The 22,070-nt window shown below is 43.5% G+C and overlaps 2 protein-coding genes across 2 annotated transcripts; one reads left to right on the top strand and one right to left on the bottom strand.

Annotated features, from left to right (window-relative positions):
- Positions 1-6,152: 6,152 nt before the first annotated feature.
- On the bottom strand, positions 6,153-9,613 carry LOC310799300 (uncharacterized protein). Its single transcript, XM_083661897.1, has 2 exons — positions 9,421-9,613; positions 6,153-8,901 (listed from the first exon to the last, which is right to left on the bottom strand). The coding sequence occupies exons 1-2, from the start codon at positions 9,599-9,601 to the stop codon at positions 7,985-7,987; spliced, it is 1,098 nt and encodes a 365-aa protein (XP_083518023.1). The 5' UTR covers positions 9,602-9,613; the 3' UTR covers positions 6,153-7,984.
- A 682-nt stretch (positions 9,614-10,295) lies between these two features.
- On the top strand, positions 10,296-21,908 carry gnl3 (G protein nucleolar 3). The gene is made up of 15 exons (XM_083661881.1): positions 10,296-10,387; positions 10,593-10,651; positions 10,846-10,986; positions 11,200-11,316; positions 11,419-11,499; positions 11,646-11,781; positions 11,926-12,029; positions 13,089-13,239; positions 13,436-13,523; positions 13,860-14,037; positions 17,822-17,964; positions 18,236-18,372; positions 19,192-19,367; positions 20,309-20,387; positions 21,403-21,908. Exons 1-15 carry the CDS (start codon positions 10,375-10,377, stop codon positions 21,501-21,503), a joined length of 1,704 nt encoding a protein of 567 aa, XP_083518007.1. The 5' UTR covers positions 10,296-10,374; the 3' UTR covers positions 21,504-21,908.
- The last annotated feature ends 162 nt before the right edge of the window (positions 21,909-22,070 follow it).

Genomic DNA, 22,070 nt, shown 5'->3' with positions numbered 1-22,070 from the left:
CTGTGTGGACCATCATGTGTCTCTTCACGTCTCCTTTATCCCGAAAACCTTGACCACAGACTGAGCAATTACATTTTCTCTCTACTGTGTGGATCATCATGTGTCTCTTCACATCTCTTTTATCACGAAAACCTTGACCACAGACTGAGCAAGTAAATTTTTTATCTGCATCTCTGTTCTCCTCAGTTTGGCTTTGATGAAGCCGTGAGGACTGAGGTTTCTCTTCCTCATCTTCACTCTTCACAGGAACGATAGTGAATTGGAACTTGGTGACATCAGCCTCCTCCAGCCCTTGAAGCTGCTCTCCCTCCTGACTGCTCCAGAGTTCCTCCTGCTCCTCTTTAATGTGTGGGCGCGCTGGATCCTCCTGGTCCGGACTGGGGCTCCACTCCCGCAGCTCAGGGGGAACTTCTTCTTTAATGACCAACAGCTGCTGGAGGTCTAGAGGCAAGACTTCTCTGTGTAACCGCACAGCGTCCAGCAGTTTTCGTTGTCGGTCGATCTCCTCTTGTGAACGAGTAGCTTCCTCCTCGTACTCTGCTATCATTCTTTCAAACGGCCCAAATACCTCTTCAACTGCCGCAGTTAGGCGCTGCATCACCACCGCTCTCAGCTTCTGGACTTTAGACATTTTCCTTTTCACACAGTGACTGGAACTTTTCCTCCTGAACTATTTACTGACAAACTTTATCCTTCAAAGAGCTCGAATAGCTTCGCAGCTAACGTTAGCTTCTTGACAGCTAAACATGAGTCCCATAAGAAAATAATGTCTTCTTCCTCTCAGAGTTCAACAAAGCCAGTTCCAGTTTATATATTCGTGATAATATAATCCGCACATACGAGTCTTGTCCTTTAGTTGTAAATTAAACTTCGGAATAGAAAGAAATAGAAGAAATAATACTTCTACTACCGTTTCTTTCAAAAATGTAACACTGCCCGCCATCTTGCGCGACGTCTGGCTCTGGGCGCACTGAATGACGTCACGTCCGGGTAGCGTACACAGCTCCGAGCTAGCCGACTACTAGCGTTATTTCAGAACAATAATGACAAAGTTAGAATATCTGAATACTTATCTCTCCGAGCGTTTGATGCGGACGGTCGAGGATATACTTCAAGTTGTCGGAGACACATTTTCTGAATTCCAGGAAGACATCAACCGTACAAAAAGTGAAAATCAATACCTGAAAAGACAGCTGCAGCTGGCTGCAAGCAATGAAAGAGCACAAGGTAGCTACTGGATATCGTTTCACGTTAAGGGGGAGTTGGGGGCTGGGAGGCACTATGTTCGTAATACATAACTCAGTCAAAGGTTAAAATAATTTTGAAAATGTTACATGTAATTGCAGTATATTATAATATGTTATAAATGTCAACAAAGTGTCCCAAAATATAGCCCAATGCATGTCTGCAAAATAGGATATTTCTTTGCCCGATTTGTGTTGTGTCTGGGGGTCCTCGGAACCCCAGGGGTCCTTGAGGGTCCCCAGCCACAAGGGGGGTAATTTATTTTCGCTATAATTCCATTCATAAGTAACACAATTACTATTTTGGTCATGGGTTTTATACACTTTCTGTAATAAAACATCTAAAGCATCAATCTTAATGCCCCCCCCCCCCCCTAAATAAATAATAAATAAATAAAGCAGTGTATACTACCAGTCACATAATGAGCAGTTGTGCTTGTCTTCATATTGCAGCTGATCCTCAGCCCCTGTGGTTTGCCAGTGTCACAGCAGCAGCTGAGCAGGGGTGGACTCCCAGTGTCAGCCAGGACGAGCCACAGCCCCCGCACACTGCAGATGAACTGAAGGTCAGGCCATGGAAAGACGAGGAGCCCCCACTAGACACAGACAACATCGAGATCACCGCAGCTTTTTGTGGGAGCAGCGATAATGAGAGCAGCAGCACGGCCCAGCCCTGCCAGCTTAACCACACGCTTGAGTTTGACACCAAAGAACTTGACTTCCAAATAAGCCGCCATATCAAAACAGAGCCTCACGGAGAGCCGGACACACTCCATAACGCCGAGTCTCTCTCTCCAATAAATGCCCACTGCTCCAGAATTCCGAATGAGCACGGCGAAAGCGCACAAGAGACTGAACAGCATTCCAATAACAGACAGCGTGAAGAAGACGCGACGCCCGTTCACAGCCACAATCACTGCCCGGTATGCCACAGGTCCTTCTCTTCACTGCGGCACCTCACGATGCACATGTCATCGCACCACAGGCTGACGGCGTCCCACTGCAGTGTGTGTGGCAAGAGCTTCAGCTCCTACGGCAAGTTGAAGGAGCACCAGAGGCTGCACACGGGAGAGAGGCCGTACTGCTGTGACTTGTGTGGCAAACGCTTCAACCAGAACTGTAACTTAAAGGTGCACCTAAGGGTGCACACCGGGGAGAGGCCGTACTCCTGCCCGGTGTGTGGCAAGGGTTTCAGTCAGTCCAGCCAAGTCAAGATGCACCTCAGAACACATAGGGAAAGCTCTGAGGCAGCGAGGATCTTACAGCATTAAAGGGATAGTTCACATTGTTGTTGTATTTTTCAAAGTCTAGCCCTATTTGCTACTTATCAATGATGATGTTGATTGGTAGAGTTCTTTCTCAGCACTGTTCCTCATAGTAGCTCTGGAAAGTTGGGCAAAAACGAATGCAAGGTCAATGAGGCACGCTCTGTACAAGCTGACTGAAGCTCACTGAAATTGACTGTGGATGAAAGTTCAGTGAGCTGCAGTCAGCTTGTACATACAGGAGTGTGACCCCATTGTCCTTGCATTCATTTTTGCCCAAATAACTCTACCAATCAACATCATCATTGGTAAGTAGCAATCTGGGGACCCAGAGTCTATGAAAAATAGACTCTGGGACAGCCCTACCTTTTTCCCCGGCCTCCTGTACAGCGTGCCTCACCTGCCACCGTCACTTCCTTTTCCGCCTTCGGCTATTCGCTAATAATGTTAACGCAAAAACACACTGCATAGAAGATGCCAACTGGTCTCACAACAACCGTGTTAAATTACTGGAGGTGTAGTTGTTGTGACTAGTAGTATCGCCAAAGTCGCTTACCCAGATTGGGTAAGGAGTAAATAGGGATAGACTTTAAAAATGTGAACTGTCCCTTTAAATGCCTCTGTTAGGAAATAGATTTTTACTACGTTACTACTATTACTTTTGTGTCCGAATCATTTCTTTTCTTTCAATAACTGGTTCATAATAGTAATAGTAGTGACCATAAAACATTCGGTTTGGCGCAAAAATAACAAGCGGGGGAAAAAAAAATCGAAGATTAGATTCCCCCCATTGTTATTTTCTGTTTTTGCCCCAAACCAAATGTTTTATGGTCACTCACGATTTGGTAGGTCACAGGTTGGCTTGGTTCCAGCCGGAAAACTCGTTATATAAGGATTTTTTTTTATTGTCTATGGAGAAAATGAATAAGGAACTCACTTCTGGGGCAAAAAATGTCACGTGACTGTTGAGCTCTATAAGGAATAACCTCATTTCAAAATGCAGCTTCTTGAATATAAGAGTGAATAGCTATTTCTCTGCAAGACCCCAAGTAGTGCTTGTCATGGCAAGAGCTGCTCTACATTTAAAGGAGAATTTCGTTTTTGTTTTTTTTACCTGGAGCCCTCTCCTCACATTAATTATTATCTGACGACTCACCCAGTGTTCTCCGCAGCGATTGTGCAGAGCCTGGAAAAGACTGAAAATATTTAGCATTTTCATTGTTGTAGGACCAGTGTCATTTGTGTAAATCTTTTTTTTTTTCTATAATTTCCTCTTCCGATTTTTTTTTATAGGGCAAACAGTCTTGACTTGAATTATACCCCTTTGTATGAAAAATCAGAGTAATTGTCAAACATATTGAAGCCCAAATGCTGTCATGTGTCCACACACCCAGCAAGTATTACAATGTCTGCTTAAAATAAATCTGTTCATGGTAAATGGATGGACTGCATTTATATAGCGCTTTTATCCAAAGCGCTTTACAATGTGCCTACATTCACCCATTCACACACCTAAGGCGGCCAGCTGCCACGCAGGGTGCTGGCACAGCCATCGGGAGCAATTCGGGGTTCAGTGTCTTGCCCAAGGACACTTCGACATGCGGACTGGAGGAGCCGGGGATCGAACCACCAACCTTCTGATTAGTGAACGACCCGCTCTACCTCCTGAGCCACAGCCGCCCAGGAGGCACTAATTGCAACTCGTTCACTCCCATTTCTTATTTTGTAATGTTATATTCTTCAAAAGGTGGGTTATTCATGCTATAGTTTTCTCTTGCAGTTTTCTAAGGAAAATGTTGTAAAGGGGGTTACTCAGATTCATAAATCAGGGAAAGGGGTTACTGAAGCCAAAAGATTTTGAGAACCACTGATCTAGAGGTTAACTGTGATTTCCAAAGTGGCATTATGATCAGTGGAGTTTCAGGACTGATCTTAGAGGTTAACTGATTTCCAAAGTGCCATATGATCAGTGGAGTTTCAGGGGGTCCTCGGAATTTTAATTGGACTGTTATTTCATTCATTTAAAGTAAGGATTTTGACAAAAAAGAAAAAGGAATGCCTATTTTGATCAAAGGGTCCCCAGTGTTTTTATGTAGCAAACCATATCGAACAACAACAGTCTGGGTCCCGGAATCTCATTAAACAATTCCTGCAGTATTTCCATGCCTCCTCAGTGAGTGAGGCGATGGGACAACTCAGAGCAGAAGCTCTGCATGTGCGAGGTAGATCTGCAACCTCTCCTTGGTTTTATAATCAGTCTCCTGAGTCCTTGGTCTGCATACCTGCTATATACATACTGTATATATATATATATATACATATTTGCGGCATGCATAGGCAAATTATCCAAGTCCTAAAACTAAATTAACTTGAATTAGGCTTTGTCAGGGGACACATCAGGTGTAGTAGGGCTGGGCAATATATATCGGCGATAGACAATTCATCAATACAATAAGAAAATAGTTCAATATATATTGATATGTCCCTTGATAATGGAGCGTGTTACGAGTGACACTCAAACAGCCAATCAATCAAACAAATCGTAGTTCCCACCCGAACATATTTATTACACAGCTGCAACACTCAATTTGGGTTTTTAATTGTTGTGTTAAGATTAAAATCATTACCTGTGTGCCTTGATAAATAGTTTTTCTCGTGGTCTTTAGTAAAAATGTAATAAAAAATTATCAATAATTATCAATATTGACTGATATGAAATATTTTATATCAATACATTTGTTTGCTATATCGCCCAGCCTCAATTTGTAGAACGTCTGGACATACATTTTTCCCATAACCACATGATTGGCCTTTGGCTATCATTTTAGAAAGAATGCTTAATGAACATAAGAGAAAAAACTGTAACCACAAGCAAAGAAAACGTGCCCAGAATATTTCTTCTCTGCTATATAATAAGACGAGGGGTTCCAAATTGCTTAACTGCGCATGCTCAGAAAAAAGACAATAAAAGATAGCTATTTGTTTTGTTCTGGTAAGTGTCAATTTGAACTAAAACACGAAAACTCAATGTACATAATCTTCTTTTAGAAGATTCAGGCTCACACTCAGGCGATTCCATTCAACCTCAGATGACAATTCTTTCTAATTACACTCTTGTTGGTTGTCAAGTACACTCATGAAACACACTGAAATGGCAAGTACTCACCAGTGTTTTGTATTTGTTACACAAAAAAAAAAAAAAATCCCCCCAATTCTCCAGCATCAGTATGCTGAAAATGTTAATGTGAGAGTATGGCTCTTTGGATCTGATTGTTTCAATTTATTTCATAATTTATTCTTACATTTTCCCATTTCCCTCAAGTACCCCCTGTAGTACCCGTACCCCAGTTTGAGAACCACTGCTCTCTTGCTCAACCCAACAGTTAATTAGGGACATTCGCCTATTTCACATCCCACCCAATTCACCCATTTTGTGTCTAAAAGGCAGGAAGTAAAACAAGTGTAAGCAAGACAATGATTAGGGCCGCAGCACTGGAACAGCTAAATGGATTGGAAGTTGGAACCCCTCATTAGGGTCCATTATAGCAGAAGACACTATCCCAATTGATACTCAATCACTACTTTATTAAAAAATAACATTTAATACACAATGATACAACACTGTACAGTAAAATGTGTGTGAAGGGTGGGGGGTTAAATATGTCCCAGAGCAGCCTGTGAGAGGAGGGATGCTGGTCAGCTTCGAGGACGTTCTGCAGTCCTCTCATGCTGCATTCATTACATGTGGAAGGACATCTTGAGCAGGACTTGGCATCACAGAGCAACAATTTAGCTCTCACCCAAACTTGAGTCACTTTTGAAGGCATCAAGTTTTCTTCGTAGATTCTAATTGGTACATCTTTTTGAAGAATAAGTTGCAATGTCTTCAGATTTATGTCTGCAAAGAGTGGGGAGAAAAATCGACAAACCCTGAGTTTCTGACTTGTTAAGATACGGTAGCCGTTTCGAATCAGACATTAGTGTTTTTATGGTTGCCCCCACATGACATGAATGCAGCATTGGTCCTGAGAGGAAAACGGGTTGTCTGTTGTTCAGGAGGGTTGGTCTAAAGTGAGCAGAGCAAGCACCCGATTCCACGATGAACCAGCCATTAGTTCTGAAAATCAACTCAAGTCACTCTAAAAAAAAATCTCATATGTATGTAAATAACTTTACTGTTGTAGAAACACTGGTGGTGGTGAATAAAAACATTTGCACAGACTGACCCTCCTGAAAACATTACAGAGAACTGCATGGCCTGTTATGGAGTAGATTTCAGCATTATCTTGGACAGATGCAAAATGCACGTTAGATTGGGACTAGTGGTATTTTACAGAATATCACATTATCCTACGAAATAGTCGAGCAGTCTCACAATAGATTTCTCCTTGATTTCAATGGACAACATGAAGCACTGACAATATGGGATGGCAGTATTTAGCTCTGCAACAATGTAACAGCATTAATATGTTCAATCAGTCTTAGGTGGGCTTCAGGTGGATAACTATACATACAGGTTTGCCCCAAAGAGTATACTACGCCTAATTCTCCCACTCACAGTGGGCCAATGTTTCAGATATGCAACCAACCAGGATTTCCCTTCCCACACATGGCAAAAAGTAGTCCGAATAATAACTACATTGTTTAAAAGTGTGAAATGGAGAGAACTGCCAGATCAGACTTGTGGTATTAAGTCACTGTCTGAGCATGAGTCCATAGTTTTATGGGATGTAGCCTTTTATTAGTTAGCTTGTTTGTGTCACAAACATTTCACCATGTGTAACAATTTTAAACCGCTAGGTAAAAGAAATAAAAATAAATCCATCAGCTACATTAGACTAAATCAGATAAAAAATATTAATTCGTTAGACACTCAACTTCCTAGTTATAGTGGATCACAGTGGATCACCCATGCATAAAGACTCTCATTGTCTCCAAGTGGACTATTGTTAGGAGTATTATTATAGTCCTGAACTGCCATACAAGTACAAGTTAGATCTTAAGTTTCCAATCAAAGGGTGAATTGAGTCATGCTACTTACTGGTGGATTTGAGGTGGCTGTTTGAAAATAAGTAAAGACTACCATTTTTGGGATGCTGCACATTGTTGCGATTCTGAATGCATCAGTTTCAATGCATGTGTGGAAGACGTCGTCATGCTAATTATAAGACTAAAGAAAGGTTAAATAATTCAGAAAGCTTAGCTAATAACTCAAAATGTGTCTTAGAGATTTCATATTCAGTGACAAGTAAAAAAGTAAGTAAATGACACACTAAACTGACTAATACAAATTCTATTGCAGGGACTATGGCATGGAGAAGTGTTAGGTTAGATAGAAACATTCCTAGTTAGAATTCCTAGTTCTTTGAAAGTAGGAACAAAACCCCTCGTCTTAATGGCAGCAACTTCAGCTTTCGAAAAGTGTCCCCACATCAATATGATTCACAAACTGGGTCTTTCAACAACACACTTGTTTCATTGCCCTGAGAAATAGGTTCCCTCGCGGCTGTGGGTCTGAAGGTGCCTTTTGATTTTGTCAGAGCGGCTGAAACACTTGCCGCACACGGGGCAGCTGTAGGGCTTCTCCCCGGTGTGGATCCTCATGTGTACCTTCAGGTGGGCCATCTGAGTGAAGCCCTTTCCGCAGATCTGACAGCGGAAGGGCTTCTCTCCCGTGTGGCTACGCTGGTGCTCCTGGAGCCTGCCGGAGGAGCTGCAGCACTTCCCGCACACGCCACAGCGGTAAGGCTTCTCCCGCGTGTGCACCTGCACGTGCACGTGCAAGTGGCCGACGTGACTAAACGCCTCGCCGCACACCTTGCAGCAAAAGGATGACATGTGTCCTTGGATGGGAGATTTTTGGAGTGAGCAGTCCACGGGGGTGGCAGCTTGGTTGCGCATGTGAGAGCCCTGTCCTCTGCTACCTCCAGCACCTCCCTTAGACCCCACCATCTGTCCTCCGTTCTCCACCCCAATTATATCAATGTTGTTCTCATTTGAGCAGTTCGGGTTGACGGGGGCGAGAGGCTGGGGGACACTGTTGGAGGAAGTGGACCCTCTGTGGCTTCCTCCACTCTCTGCCTTCACGTGTCTCGATGAGCTCCTGGTTCCTGGCTCCCGCTCCCTGTTCTCCACGCCTTGGCTTTGCGGGAGGCTGGATGTGTGGGGGGCATCCTGAGGATACTCATTCCCAACACGGGGTGGCGTGAACATAGACTCTGGTGTGCTGCAAGACCCATGTGCACGAAGCTGATCATCTCCCTGGTTGGACCTGAGATCTCTCTTATCTTTTATCTGAAGAGGGAGACGCTCTTCGTGCCCCATGCTGGGACTCCACTCACGGCGTGGGTGCTCTCCTTCCTCGTCGTCCAACAGCGCCATGGACGGGCGGTCTGGGAACACAGCAGGAGGGAGGTGGCAAGTTTATTATACAAATAATAACTACATCAAATACGAATGTGAACATGCGACAGTTTGTATATAAACTACAAGCGCCCTAAACACAAACGGTCAGCATAAGTAATACCACCGCTAAAAGATACCGGTGTATGTGTAACGTTAGGTGGTTGGCTAACCTAGCTAGCTAGCTGGCTAACGAACAAAGGTTGCTATCAAGCTAGCTAACGTTAACGCGCTAACCGCTTCACAACAGCTAACTTCAACAACAAGCTCGCTAACGGCTAATCTTAGCTCGCTTGGAATTTAGCCTTGCAATAGAGGAAACAAATGCTACAACGGGCCCGTATCACGTTAATGATTTATTTGCTTTGGACGCAGTCAATTCCATTTAAGCACCCAATACCATTTCAAAGGCTCGACTAACTTTAGTAGCTGGACATAAAGGGGCGCGACTTCAACGTTAGCTACTAACGGGTACCCAGCTTGACTGTACCGTTAGCAGCAAAGCTAACCTGGCCATATTTCAATCCCAGCGTCTCGCAGTCTGCGTCTCAGATGGTCGTTCTCCCGCTCTCTGAGTGCTATCTCCTCCTGGTACTCCAAAATGGTATCTTCGACAGATTTGTATATCTCTTGCGCAGCAAGCATGAGGCGCTCGGTCAAAAACACGTTTAAAAACTGCAATTTGGTCATTTTCGTGGCTTGCAGGGAGCACTCGCTAACATCCAAAATGGACCTATGGGACCAAAAAGATGCTCGACCTAGTCACGTGACACGGAGCGGCCTCTACTACCGTAATGACAGGAACATGTAGCGTTACCGTAATATTGAAACTGGCTGGATATCCAAAATACAATTGTCACGATTCACGAATAGTCTCAATAGTTGTTGTAGGCCTACTTGTACCACTGGGTTACAAGTACGTTACAGTCTATAGAATTAATAAATTAATCCCAACATCAGTCTTTCCAATTGACAGGCCAGGGTAGGCCTAGATGATGTCACTTGTATGATAAATTAAAACAACTCTTAAACGGAATCTTTAAACTAAATGAAATAGTACAAGACTGTTTTGGGGTTATGAGTGAGATTATGCACAATAAATACAATAAACTTTTGACAAAGTGGTGCATCAGCTTTGAGTGGTGCCTCAGCTTTGAATAAAAAATAATTATTCGAAGGAAAATTGGACACCGCAGATGAAGCATGTACATGATATCTAATACATAATTGTTGTTTCTCTCATCTTGAAGGTCAACAGCTGCACTGAACACAAAAAGAGATACTGGGTCCACAACCATTAACACTCCAGGTCAGCAGGTGGCGACATAAAAACAACGTGTTGACGAAGGCGGAAACGGCGGAAGAAGAACCGGAAATCAGAGCCTATATCGACTTCTCCATGTGCTTCGCTTTCAGCTGCAGCAGCACAGTCACATTGGCTGGTCAAGCGTTACGGGACCACGATGAAACGACCAAGTAAGCTCATTACTGTTGTTAGCTGTGTCACACAAATATACCCGAATGCGCTTAAAATATATATTCTGGATTTGTATTGTTATATATTTGATATATTTGGACAAGTCACTTATCTAGCGTAACAAGCTAACTTTAGTTGATCCCAACAGCCACCACGTTGGCCAGTCGGCTAACGTTACGTTGTTTTACTTTTCTTTGTCTTTAGAGCTAAGGAAAGCAAGCAAGCGGCTGTCATGTTCCAAACGCTATAAAATACAGAAGAAGGTGAGTGTCTGCCATAGCTACGTCTACGTGTAGTAGCCTATGTATTTGCATTTTGAACCATGTCACTGTAGGCCTGCCGCCTGCATGACTCGTGTGTGACATGCTGTTCTTATGATTTGAACCGTTTAAAATACATTTTAACGTCTACATCAATTTGAGTTATATTCACTTGTGTCTTTGTGTGTGACTTTTAGGTGCGGGAGCACAACAAAAAACTCAGAAAAGAGTTGAAAAAGAAAGGAGTCAGCAAACGACCGAAAAAGGACCCCGGAGTCCCCAGCATCGCCCCCTTCAAAGAGGAGGTCCTCAGAGAAGCAGAGCAGAGGAGGTTAAAGGTTGGGACTGACCATATTTTCTACCATGTCTTGTCACATTGCCCGTAAAGTTGTGTCCAGGAATGATTTGAAATATAGACTCCACATGTTGGAATTGTTTCGGCCATCTTTTACGCCACCAGACCAGTTTCAAAAGTACATGTAAAGGAGATGGATGATGATAATGATTGTTTTGCTACACAGTAGTGCTCATCGACCACGTTTTTCTCACAGATTGAAGAGGAAAAGGAGAAAAAGAAACAAGCCAAAAAAGAGGAGCGGGCCCAGAAGAGGAAGAAGGAGAGGGAAGGTGATAAGGAAACCGATCCCAAGGCCAAGAGGGCTCGGCGGGTAAAGGGCAAAAACTTATACTCAAATAATTTGTTAAAAATTGTATTATCACTTTACTGTCTGTTGCTTCATTCCATTTCTTTGTGTGTCTTGTTTGCATAGGAGGAGGTTGACAGGCAGTCAGATAAACGGATTGTCGTAGACAAGAGTTCAAAACAGTTCCTTTGCTCTGAATTAAATAAGGTAAGGCAAGCCTGCTGTAAAATGTTACTGAAGCGAGGAATTGTTTTTACATTAATTTGAAATCCATCTGGTCATTTGCAAAACTAATCTGTCCCCCCCCCCCCTCTCTCTTGCTTCCCCCCCCCCCCCCCCCCCCATATATTCAGGTAATTGATGCCTCTGATGTCATACTAGAAGTCCTGGATGCTCGTGATCCGCTGGGTTGCAGGTGTCCGCAGTTGGAGGAGGCTGTGCTCCAGAGGGAAGGCAACAAGAAACTGCTTTTTGTTTTAAGCAAAATAGGTAAAGACACTGGCATGTCATCTTACTGTGACGTGCACAGACTTTTGGCAATGTGATCTACTTAGAGCTTTAGTGCCATCAGCATCAAGTTGATATAGCTTTCCAGGTTTCCAGTGTCTTGATGTCCACTGCATTTATTTTTAGATCTGGTACCTAAAGAAAATGTGGAGAAGTGGATACAGTGTCTACAGCGAGAGTTTCCAGTCGTGACATTCAAGGCATCCACACAGATCCAGGACAAAACAGTGGTAGGAGGTCCAGTAGTGATCAAATTGACTTAGAGATGCAGGATAGAAATGTCTATGGACATAAAGGGTGATTTGTCACATTTTCTATCTATACACTATTATCTATACATCATGTATTTGTAATATGGAGGATTGAGAAGGTTGAGCAGCGTGTCTTGTGCTGTTCTAACTGGTTATAACCTCCAAGATTAACTAACAAATAACACAACTGAGTGGCTCTGTGTGCTACAGCAGTGCTGATGGTGTGTTTGTGGACACGGCAGAAAATATGGGCTGTATTGCCGCTGTTTTGTTTCTTTTCATCCATTGTCAGGATTGACAAGAATCTCCAGCTGACCACAATTTTGAGAAGTGACCCATTAAATGTTTGACACAAAATGTGTACGCAGTTTTCTAAAGCAGGATTTATTGATTTTACATTACCTAATTTCCAGCATCTTCAACTTCCTCATGCTTACAAAACACACACACAGACACACAAATCAGACAACATACATAATTTTAGGGCTGCTCGATTATGGCAAAAATTATATTTTGACTGATGCAGAGATCATGATTATTTAACGCATAATTATTTAACTCGTTGACTTTGGCAAAATCGTGCATTTATTGAACTTGGAAAAAAAACCTTGATTTATTTTCAATTTACGGTAAATATAATTTAACTGAAGAAAAGAAAAAAGATGAATAGTTTGAACTAAAATAAAAAATAATAGTTTTATCTTGATTATCTTGTTTTCATAATTGTGGAGAGCAGAAATTGAGATTAAAATTCGATTAATTGCACAGCTCTACATAATTTATATGTATTTAGTGGGTCAGCTGTCAAAATCCAAGGGGCCCAAGCGGTTATTCTCTCGGTAATTCAGATAATGCCAGGGTGTGAACTGCAAGCATCTAAAATGGGTAAATGTGACGGGCAGACATTTTGCTGTCCAATATAAACATTGAAAACGGAGAGAGAAAGCATCATGTTTCTTTGTGGGTGACACATTTAAAGCATTCCACTTGTCTTGATTCTGTCATTCCACTTGTCTGATTCTGTCATTCTGTCCCCAGCAACAAAGGAAGAGCAGGATAGTCGCTTCCAATACAGTCCTGGACAAATCCAGAGGAGCGTTCTGCTTTGGCAGCAGCTGTCTCAGCGAGCTTCTTGCAAGTTATGCAGTGAACACACAAAAAGAAGGCTCGCTCAAAGTGGGCTTAGTTGGTAAGCATAGCGTTCTCATATAGATGAAACTACTTTTTTTTGTTCTTTTGGAAAAGGTGACCCTAATACAGCTGTTCTGCTGTCTCGCACAGCAGTATGGCGTGTATGTACTAATCCTGGTTGTAATTCATGTCCTTGAATTTGTTCACAACAGTTTGATGAATCCTTGACTCCTGTACCCCCTTATCCCCCTCAGGCTTCCCTAACGTGGGGAAGAGCAGTCTGGTCAACAGTGTGAAAGGGATGCAGGCGTGCAATGCCGGCGTCAAGAGAGGCATCACCAAGTGAGTCCAAAATAAGACGGAAATCCTCATTTTGAGGAGAAACGCGCCATTTCCCCCTGAGATCTGTGCAGCGTGGCATATTTAGCAGAGTTACCAATACAATTCTGTGCATTAGTATTTGATTTTCTTTCTTGGTGTGTCATCGGTGGCAGAAGTGTATGATGAAGTTGATGTTCTGACAAAAAGCATGGAGTCTTTATTCAATCCAACACTGAGCTTCTTAAAGCCCAGACGCACCAAGGCGATAATGGGCAGTCGGCTACGTCTGGGCCGTCAGTGAGCGTCGGTTACACAAAACATTCTGCTCATTTACACCTTACCTTGTCATGAACTCAGGCTCATGCAGGACGTGCACATCTCCAAGAACGTGAAGCTGCTGGACAGCCCAGGGATCGTGGCGTCACCCTCCAACCCCCCAGCCTCAATGGCCCTGAGGAGCCTGCAGCTGGAGGAGGGCCAGCAGAGCGTACTGGAGGCAGTCAGGACTGTCCTTAAACAGTGTGAGACAAGCCAGGTAGGCCTCTGCTTAAACAGTGTGACACAACCCACGTAGGCCTCTGCTTAAACAGCGTGAGACAAGCCAGGTAGGCCTCTGCTTAAACAGTGTGACACAACCCAGGTAGGCCTCTGCTTAAACAGTGTGAGACAAGCCAGGTAGGCCTCTGCTTAAACAGTGTGACACAACCCACGTAGGCCTCTGCTTAAACAGTGTGACACAACCCAGGTAGGCCTCTGCTTAAACAGTGTGACACAACCCAGGTAGGCCTCTGCTTAAACAGTGTGAGACAAGCCAGGTAGGCCTCTGCTTAAACAGTGTGACACAACCCAGGTAGGCCTCTGCTTAAACAGTGTGAGACAACCCATGTAGGCCTCTGCTTAAACAGTGTGACACAACCCAGGTAGGCCTCTGCTTAAACAGTGACACAACCCAGGTAGGCCTCTGCTTAAACAGTGTGACACAACTCACGTAGGCCTCTGCTTAAACAGTGTGACATAACCCAGGTAGGCCTCTGCTTAAACAGTGTGACACAACTCACGTAGGCCTCTGCTTAAACAGTGACACAACCCAGGTAGGCCTCTGCTTAAACAGTGTGACACAACCCAGTTAGGCCTCTGCTTAAACAGTGTGACACAACCCAGGTAGGCCTCTGCTTAAACAGTGTGACACAACCCAGGTAGGCCTCTGCTTAAACAGTGTGACACAACCCAGGTAGGCCTCTGCTTAAACAGTGTGACACAAGCCAGGTAGGCCTCTGCTTAAACAGTGTGAGACAACCCAGGTAGGCCTCTGCTTAAACAGTGTGACACAACCCAGGTAGGCCTCTGCTTAAACAGTGTGAGACAAGCCAGGTAGGCCTCTGCTTAAACAGTGTGACACAACCCAGGTAGGCCTCTGCTTAAACAGTGTGAGACAACCCAGGTAGGCCTCTGCTTAAACAGTGTGAGACAACCCAGGTAGGCCTCTGCTTAAACAGTGTGAGACAAGCCAGGTAGGCCTCTGCTTAAACAGTGTGACACAACCCAGGTAGGCCTCTGCTTAAACAGTGTGAGACAACCCAGGTAGGCCTCTGCTTAAACAGTGTGAGACAACCCAGGTAGGCCTCTGCTTAAACAGTGACACAACCCAGGTAGGCCTCTGCTTAAACAGCGTGAGACAACCCATGTAGGCCTCTGCTTAAACAGTGTGAGACAACCCATGTAGGCCTCTGCTTAAACAGTGTGACACAACCCAGGTAGGCCTCTGCTTGAACAGTGTGAGACAACCCAGGTAGGCCTCTGCTTAAACAGTGACACAACCCAGGTAGGCCTCTGCTTAAACAGTGTGACACAACCCAGGTAGGCCTCTGCTTAAACAGTGTGACACAACCCACGTAGGCCTCTGCTTAAACAGTGACACAACCCAGGTAGGCCTCTGCTTAAACAGTGTGACACAACCCAGGTAGGCCTTTGCTTAAACAGTGTGACACAACCCAGGTAGGCCTCTGCTTAAACAGTGTGACACAACCCAGGTAGGCCTCTGCTTAAACAGTGTGAGACAAGCCAGGTAGGCCTCTGCTTAAACAGCGTGACACAACCCAGGTAGGCCTCTGCTTAAACAGTGTGACACAACCCAGGTAGGCCTCTGCTTAAACAGTGTGACACAACCCAGGTAGGCCTCTGCTTAAACAGTGTGACACAACCCAGGTAGGCCTCTGCTTAAACAGTGACACAACCCAGGTAGGCCTCTGCTTAAACAGTGAGACAAGCCAGGTAGGCCTCTGCTTAAACAGTGTGACACAACCCAGGTAGGCCTCTGCTTAAACAGTGTGACACAACCCACGTAGGCCTCTGCTTAAACAGTGTGACACAACCCAGGTAGGCCTCTGCTTAAACAGTGTGACACAACCCAGGTAGGCCTCTGCTTAAACAGTGTGACACAACCCAGGTAGGCCTCTGCTTAAACAATGTCACATCAACTGTCCCCGTGATCGTGACAAAATCATGACTGACTGACTGACAGACAGACACACACTGCCCACCCACCTAGGCAATTTTATGATGACTAGGTACGACCTTGCCCGTAGCTCACTTGCTCTTATGACATCACTGATGACCACTGTGTGTCGCGGCCTCGCCTGCACTATGACATCGTAATTAGGCCAATCACCTAATTAAAAAATATGCCTCCGTCAGGTCACCCACACAGCCCAGGGGCGGAAGCCATAGTCGCTGTCTGGTTCCTCCTGATTCTACTTACTTATACTCCCATCACTTATATAGCCTCACACTGATGACATCATCGCTGAACTATAGCCTCAGCCTTAGGGGCAATTAATCTGCCCAAATTACATCAAATGTAATATGGAGGATTGAGAAGGTTGAGCAGCGTGTCTTGTGCTGTTCTAACTGGTTATAACCTCCAAGATTAACTAACAAATAACACAACTGAGTGGCTCTGTGTGCTGCAGCAGTGCTGATGGTGTGTTTGTGGACACGGCTGAAAATATGGGTTGTATTGCCGCTGTTTTGTTTCTTTTCATCCATTGTCAGGATTGACAAGAATCTCCAGCTGGCCACAATTTTGAGAAGTGACCCATTAAATGTTTGACACAAAATGTCTATGCAGTTTTCTAAAGCAGGATTTATTGATTTTACATTACCTAATTTCCAGCCCCTTCAACTTCCTCATGCTTACAAAACACACACACACACACAAATCAGACAACATGCATAATTTTAGGGCTGCTCGATTAATGCAAAAATGATAATCAGCGTATTTTGACTGATGCAGAGATCATGATTATTTAACGCATAATTATTTAACTCGTTGACTTTGGCAAAGTCGTGCATTTATTGAACTTGAAAAAAAAACATTTAATACTCTATTTCTTTTCAATTTAAATATAATTTAACTGAAAAAAGATGAATAGTTTGAACTAAAATAAAAAATAATAGTTTTATCTTGATTATCTTGTTTTCATAATTGTGGGAAGCACAACTATAGCCTCAGCCTTAGGGGCAATTAATCTGCCCAAATTACATAAAACGGCATAGCTGTGGCCGAACACAGAACTTGGAGCAAACAAACATTGCCCACATACTCAATTTTATATGTATATATACTGTAGATTACCAATAAGCATTTGGACTTACCAAGAGGTGATAGCTTTCTTGCTAAGTAATAATTATGCTTCGGCACAAAATGAATACCGTTAACTTAGATGGATTCATTGCCGGTCAATTTCAAAGTTATTATTCTAATCGGTACAAAGAACTCTGGCGCAGGCTACAGCTGATGCCAGCCAGGCAGTAGTCACAGTGGCTGTTTAGCAAACAGACAGGTTTGTGCTGCGCCTGCAGCTGGATGACAAGAGAGGCAAGTTAACAGTGTATCTGCAATATATACAAAGTCTTTTGTTATGTTGTGCCGGCGGTGCCAATATATTGGAAACAATGGCACGACAATCTACTGGTTTGAGAATAAGAGCATATTTGTGTGGTCAGGATTAGGGATGTTCATTTCGAAAAATTTCCATAATCGAAATTTGGGAAAATTAACGATCAATTATCGATTATCGATAATATTAATATTTCTTTTTATATAATTTTTTTATTTTTTATTTTACAAAATGCCTATGTGCGAAGCGCTATGATGAAGTGCTTTTCAATCCGCCTGGTAATTGTGCTCCGTGAGGGAAGCGCATAGTACGCTGGCTCAATCACATTGAAAAAATAATCTAAATCGCCATCCGTAGTTATTTCTTATCAATGAAAATGGTAATTTAGGCATTCAAGGTCATGTATCCCTGTTGTTTCAGATCATGCTCCAGTACAACGTACCAGACTTCAGAAACTCCCTGGAGTTTTTAACCTTGTTGGCCAAGAAACGTGGCTACCTGGTGAAGGGCGGAGTCCCAAACACAGAGCAGGCAGCCAGTGCTTTCCTGGCTGATTGGACAGGGTGAGTGTTGCACTCTGCTATTGGATCAGGACTTTGGAGGCGGGGCAGTGGTCTGTGCATCAGTGTGGAAATGAGGACAAAACGCAAGTCTTGATTTCTTTATGAAGACTTCTAATCCAACTCTGATCGAAACGCTATGCCAGACTAATTGCAGTTACAATAAAACTGTAAACTTCTTGTTTATACTGTAGTGAGGGGGGGTGGGAAATTAAGCAAGCTTATCTTCATTGTCAAATTCAATCTGTGTCTCACTGGTTTCCCGTCTTCTCAGAGCCAAGCTGAGCTACCACTGTAAAGCACCAGAGAACCACAGCCTCCCTCCCTACCTGTCTGAGGCCACGGCTGCTGAGATGCAGACGGGCTGGGACCTCAAGAGGATCAAGACTGGCAATGAGGAGACTCTGAAGGGTACGGCTATTTAGTTTCACTTCTTGAAATAGACGGTTTGCGTATGAATTGCATATTGAACTGATATCAGGGTAAAACGGGTGTTTGGTGTTTTCCTGATACTTAAATTATGGTTTCTAGAGCCACATATGGCATACATTAGAGCAGGGGTGTCAAACTTATGGCCCGGGGGCCAGAACCGGCCCGCCAAAGGGTCCAATCCGGCCCACAGGATGTCTTTGCAAAGTCGTGTGAAAATGGCACTGAAAAGTCCTCCAATCCAATTTTTCAAGCTCAGGATTTGACACCGAAAATGTATTGTACCAGCAGGAACAAGTTAAAATATTAATTAAGTAGTCTACCGGTATTCATGGTTTCTATATGCATCACTAAATGCGTCACTATTTTCATTACCCTTGAATATATTGTAATGCACAGTTACACACAGTAGATATGATATGATAGAGTAGGCCTATGATAGCTGAGAGAACCCTATGTGAAACCATGTTCTTAAAATGTACCTGTAGGCCTAATGCTTTACACTAAATAAACAGGTTGACACCCCTCAATTAGAGTAAAGAGACCACAAATTCTGCCTTTTCAACACAGAACGATGTTGGATCTGTTAATGGAGAAAAGGAGATTGTATCTAATTTTTTCTTCAACCTAGTTTAGATTGTTAATCAAAAGCAGATGATCATTTGATAAAAAAAAATGTTACTGGTCATTACATCAGTTTTACTATAAGACTCAGTGGAACTTTAGTAATCTAACCACTCAAAGAAGATGGTAACTGTTCCGACTGTGCTGCTGACACCACCTTTTGCGGTCTGTTTGCAGGTGTAAAGTTCCCCAACCAGGCCAGCAGTATACGCTTCACCTCTAAAGGCCCCACCAGCGGCCTGCTGAGCATCAGTGACATCCCTGAGCAGAAAGCTGCCACTGTCCCCACAGAGGAGCAGGAGGAGAAAGCTGCCACTGCCCCCACGGAGGAGCAAGAGGAGGAGGTAACTACGGTATGTAGAATCAATCAATCAACTTTATTAGCAGACACAAGGTCCATAGAAAAAAAACTGACATACAATTAAAAGAACACACAAAAACTCAGTAAAACTATAAAAGGCAGTTAGACCAAAAATTCCACATCTGTGATTGGTATCTCACAGCACTAATACCAGGGTTAGTCAGCAGCATGATGGCATTCTGAGAAACATTCAGTCGACAAATAAATTTGTACATCAAAATAAATATGACATACTTTTGTTTCGTTGCTTTATTTCTCAAATTCAGGCCGGAGCGAGTAGAGAGCTCTAGTAGCAGTTGCTTTACAGTAGAGCCCAAAGTTTTTTTTTTTTTTTCTCTCTTCAGTAGAGTCCCACGTCAACATAGATCTGTCCTTAAAATGTAAGTTCTGTCTGCTATTAAATTAGTTAGCCAGATTCTGCAGACCAAACAATTCTGCATACAATATCAGGCGTGTGCTATATTTGAAAATCAAAGTCTCTGGTCGCCATACATCTGCCATGCATTACCATAGCTGGCATCCCTAAGCTGCTTGATTAAATAGACTCTAGTGAGTCTAGTCCACATCTCAAGCTATCATCATCATCATAATCAGTTTTACAGCTGCTTCCAATCAGTGCAAACCCTTACTAATACAAGATCACACATGTATATACTGTAAATGCAAATGTTCAGAGGTGGTTGAATCTTAGTGTGTGGAAAAACTACACAGACTCTCCAGCTGCTTAAAATAAACCTGAGCACGCTGTGAAGTCTGGTCTGCACACCAGCATGGACATGAGGACAACAACGCAAGTCTTGATTTGCCGATGAAGACTTCTAATCCAACTCTGATCCTGCTGGCTAGAACCCCTTATTGAGCGCAATCGGTGTGTCTTTAATGCATGGCTGGAATTGATTTAAAAGCCTTTGAAACATCTGCTGCTCTTTTCAGCTCGAGCACATTGCAGAGGAGCCTGAAAAAGAGGAAGAAAAGGAAGAAACGGAGCAACCACAGAGGCCAGCAGTCACAAGTAAGTTCTACTTTATAAATGCTCCTTGTTCACTATTCCAGGGTTTCTCAACTGGTGGGTCACAGATGCCCGTGGGGTAGTCTCTTAAAACAGACTGTCTCATCTACATCCGGCGAATGCAGCTATACAGTCTGTACATTACACCCCCAGAACATGCACAAGGAAGTTGGGAAAAAAACCTTCAGACTGGAAGGAAGTTCTACGGAATCCGACCAATCACGACACGCGAATGCGGCATATTGGATTCTGATTGGACTAATGAGCGGAAGACCCGCCTTTCTGCCGGCATATTGGATTCTGATTGGACTAATGAGCGGAAGATCCGCCTTTCTGCTTCCCATTCCGGTTGGTGCATGATTCTCCCCCACGAAGTACAGACGGTATGGCGGAAGCATTAGAAAATTGCGGAAGCCAACTCGTCTGTTCTAAGAGACTACCCATGGGGGGGATGTGATGCTGCGCTTTTATTTTGAAAGACCTACCGTGAAGCAGTGCACGTCCTCCTATGGCGAAGGAATGGCCCGCCCTACTCTGCCTCTGATTGGCTTACCCTGATATTTTTACCATACCTTTAAAGCCTATTGTGTAGTTTTTCTATTTTGGGGGAAACTGACAGTTACAAATAAATGCTACACTGACTTCCCTGTTTGTACGTTCAGATATCAGCCTTATTTTACCGGTTTCTGCTTGTACTCGCTTACTTTGTTAACCTCTCTGCAGTGTTTATAGGCCTAACTGATTCGCTGGGGGGAGAGGGGGGGCGGGGTCCGCTCCAAATATCGCCAAATGGTGTCTCGACTTGTTTTAGTGAAAGAATTCAGATTCTTGAAACTCGTTGAGCAACATTTTTTATTTCATTGTTCCCCCCCCCCCCCCCCTATTTGTACTTTTTTGTTTATCATGGTTTTTTTTACGGCATGAAGGCATTGTGTATTACTGCTCCATTCACGACGAAGTAAGGTTTGCACTCATTTGACTGTACTGAATTGTGAAACGATTTTCCTCCTCTTTCCAGGTAAGCCAGCCCAAGTGCGGTTCCAGCCTGTCCCAGTCGACTTCAGCCTCAGTACAGCCAAGACAGACGATGCTTATGACTTCAGCACACATTTTAAATGATCTTTAACCCCACATGTCTAGTAGACATGCACACTTGGACTTGTTGGAACTTGGAAATGATGATCGGAGCACTACAGTCTGCCTGTGAACCATCTCGCCATGAAAAGCAAAACGGATTGGCGATCAGTATTTGAAGGACACTGCCTGTCCACTCCTGACCGGCTGTCTGTCTGTCTGGCTTCAGACTGGGCCTAACCCAGTCACTGGTGTTGAATGTGTGTCCTTCCCTCACTGTTTTATAAGCCTGGAAGAAAATATGTTGTCATATTTAACCAGTAATGTTTTCTGGAAACTGTTGGTGGAAAGGTAACTCCTTTGAATATCTAGAGGTAATTTGTAACATCGTCCGTTCATACAGATTATTGTATATAGCCTACATGTAATAAAGTCACCCTCTGCAATGCCTCGAACTGCTTTATGGTTTTACACCCCCCTCTCCTGGCCATCTTTTGTAATTATTTTTCAAATGCATCTTACAAACGAGTGAGTTTACATTTTTATTTGTTGATTGTGGTTGGTGATAATTAAAGCACTTTTTCCAAGTAGCGTTAATAGAACAGCTTTGAT

This window comes from Poromitra crassiceps (genome assembly GCF_964638095.1).
Source record: "Poromitra crassiceps genome assembly, chromosome: 27".
Lineage (NCBI taxonomy): Eukaryota > Metazoa > Chordata > Actinopteri > Beryciformes > Melamphaidae > Poromitra > Poromitra crassiceps.
The sequence above is the reverse complement of the archived record's forward strand: the minus strand, read 5'-3'. Positions and strand labels throughout refer to the sequence as shown.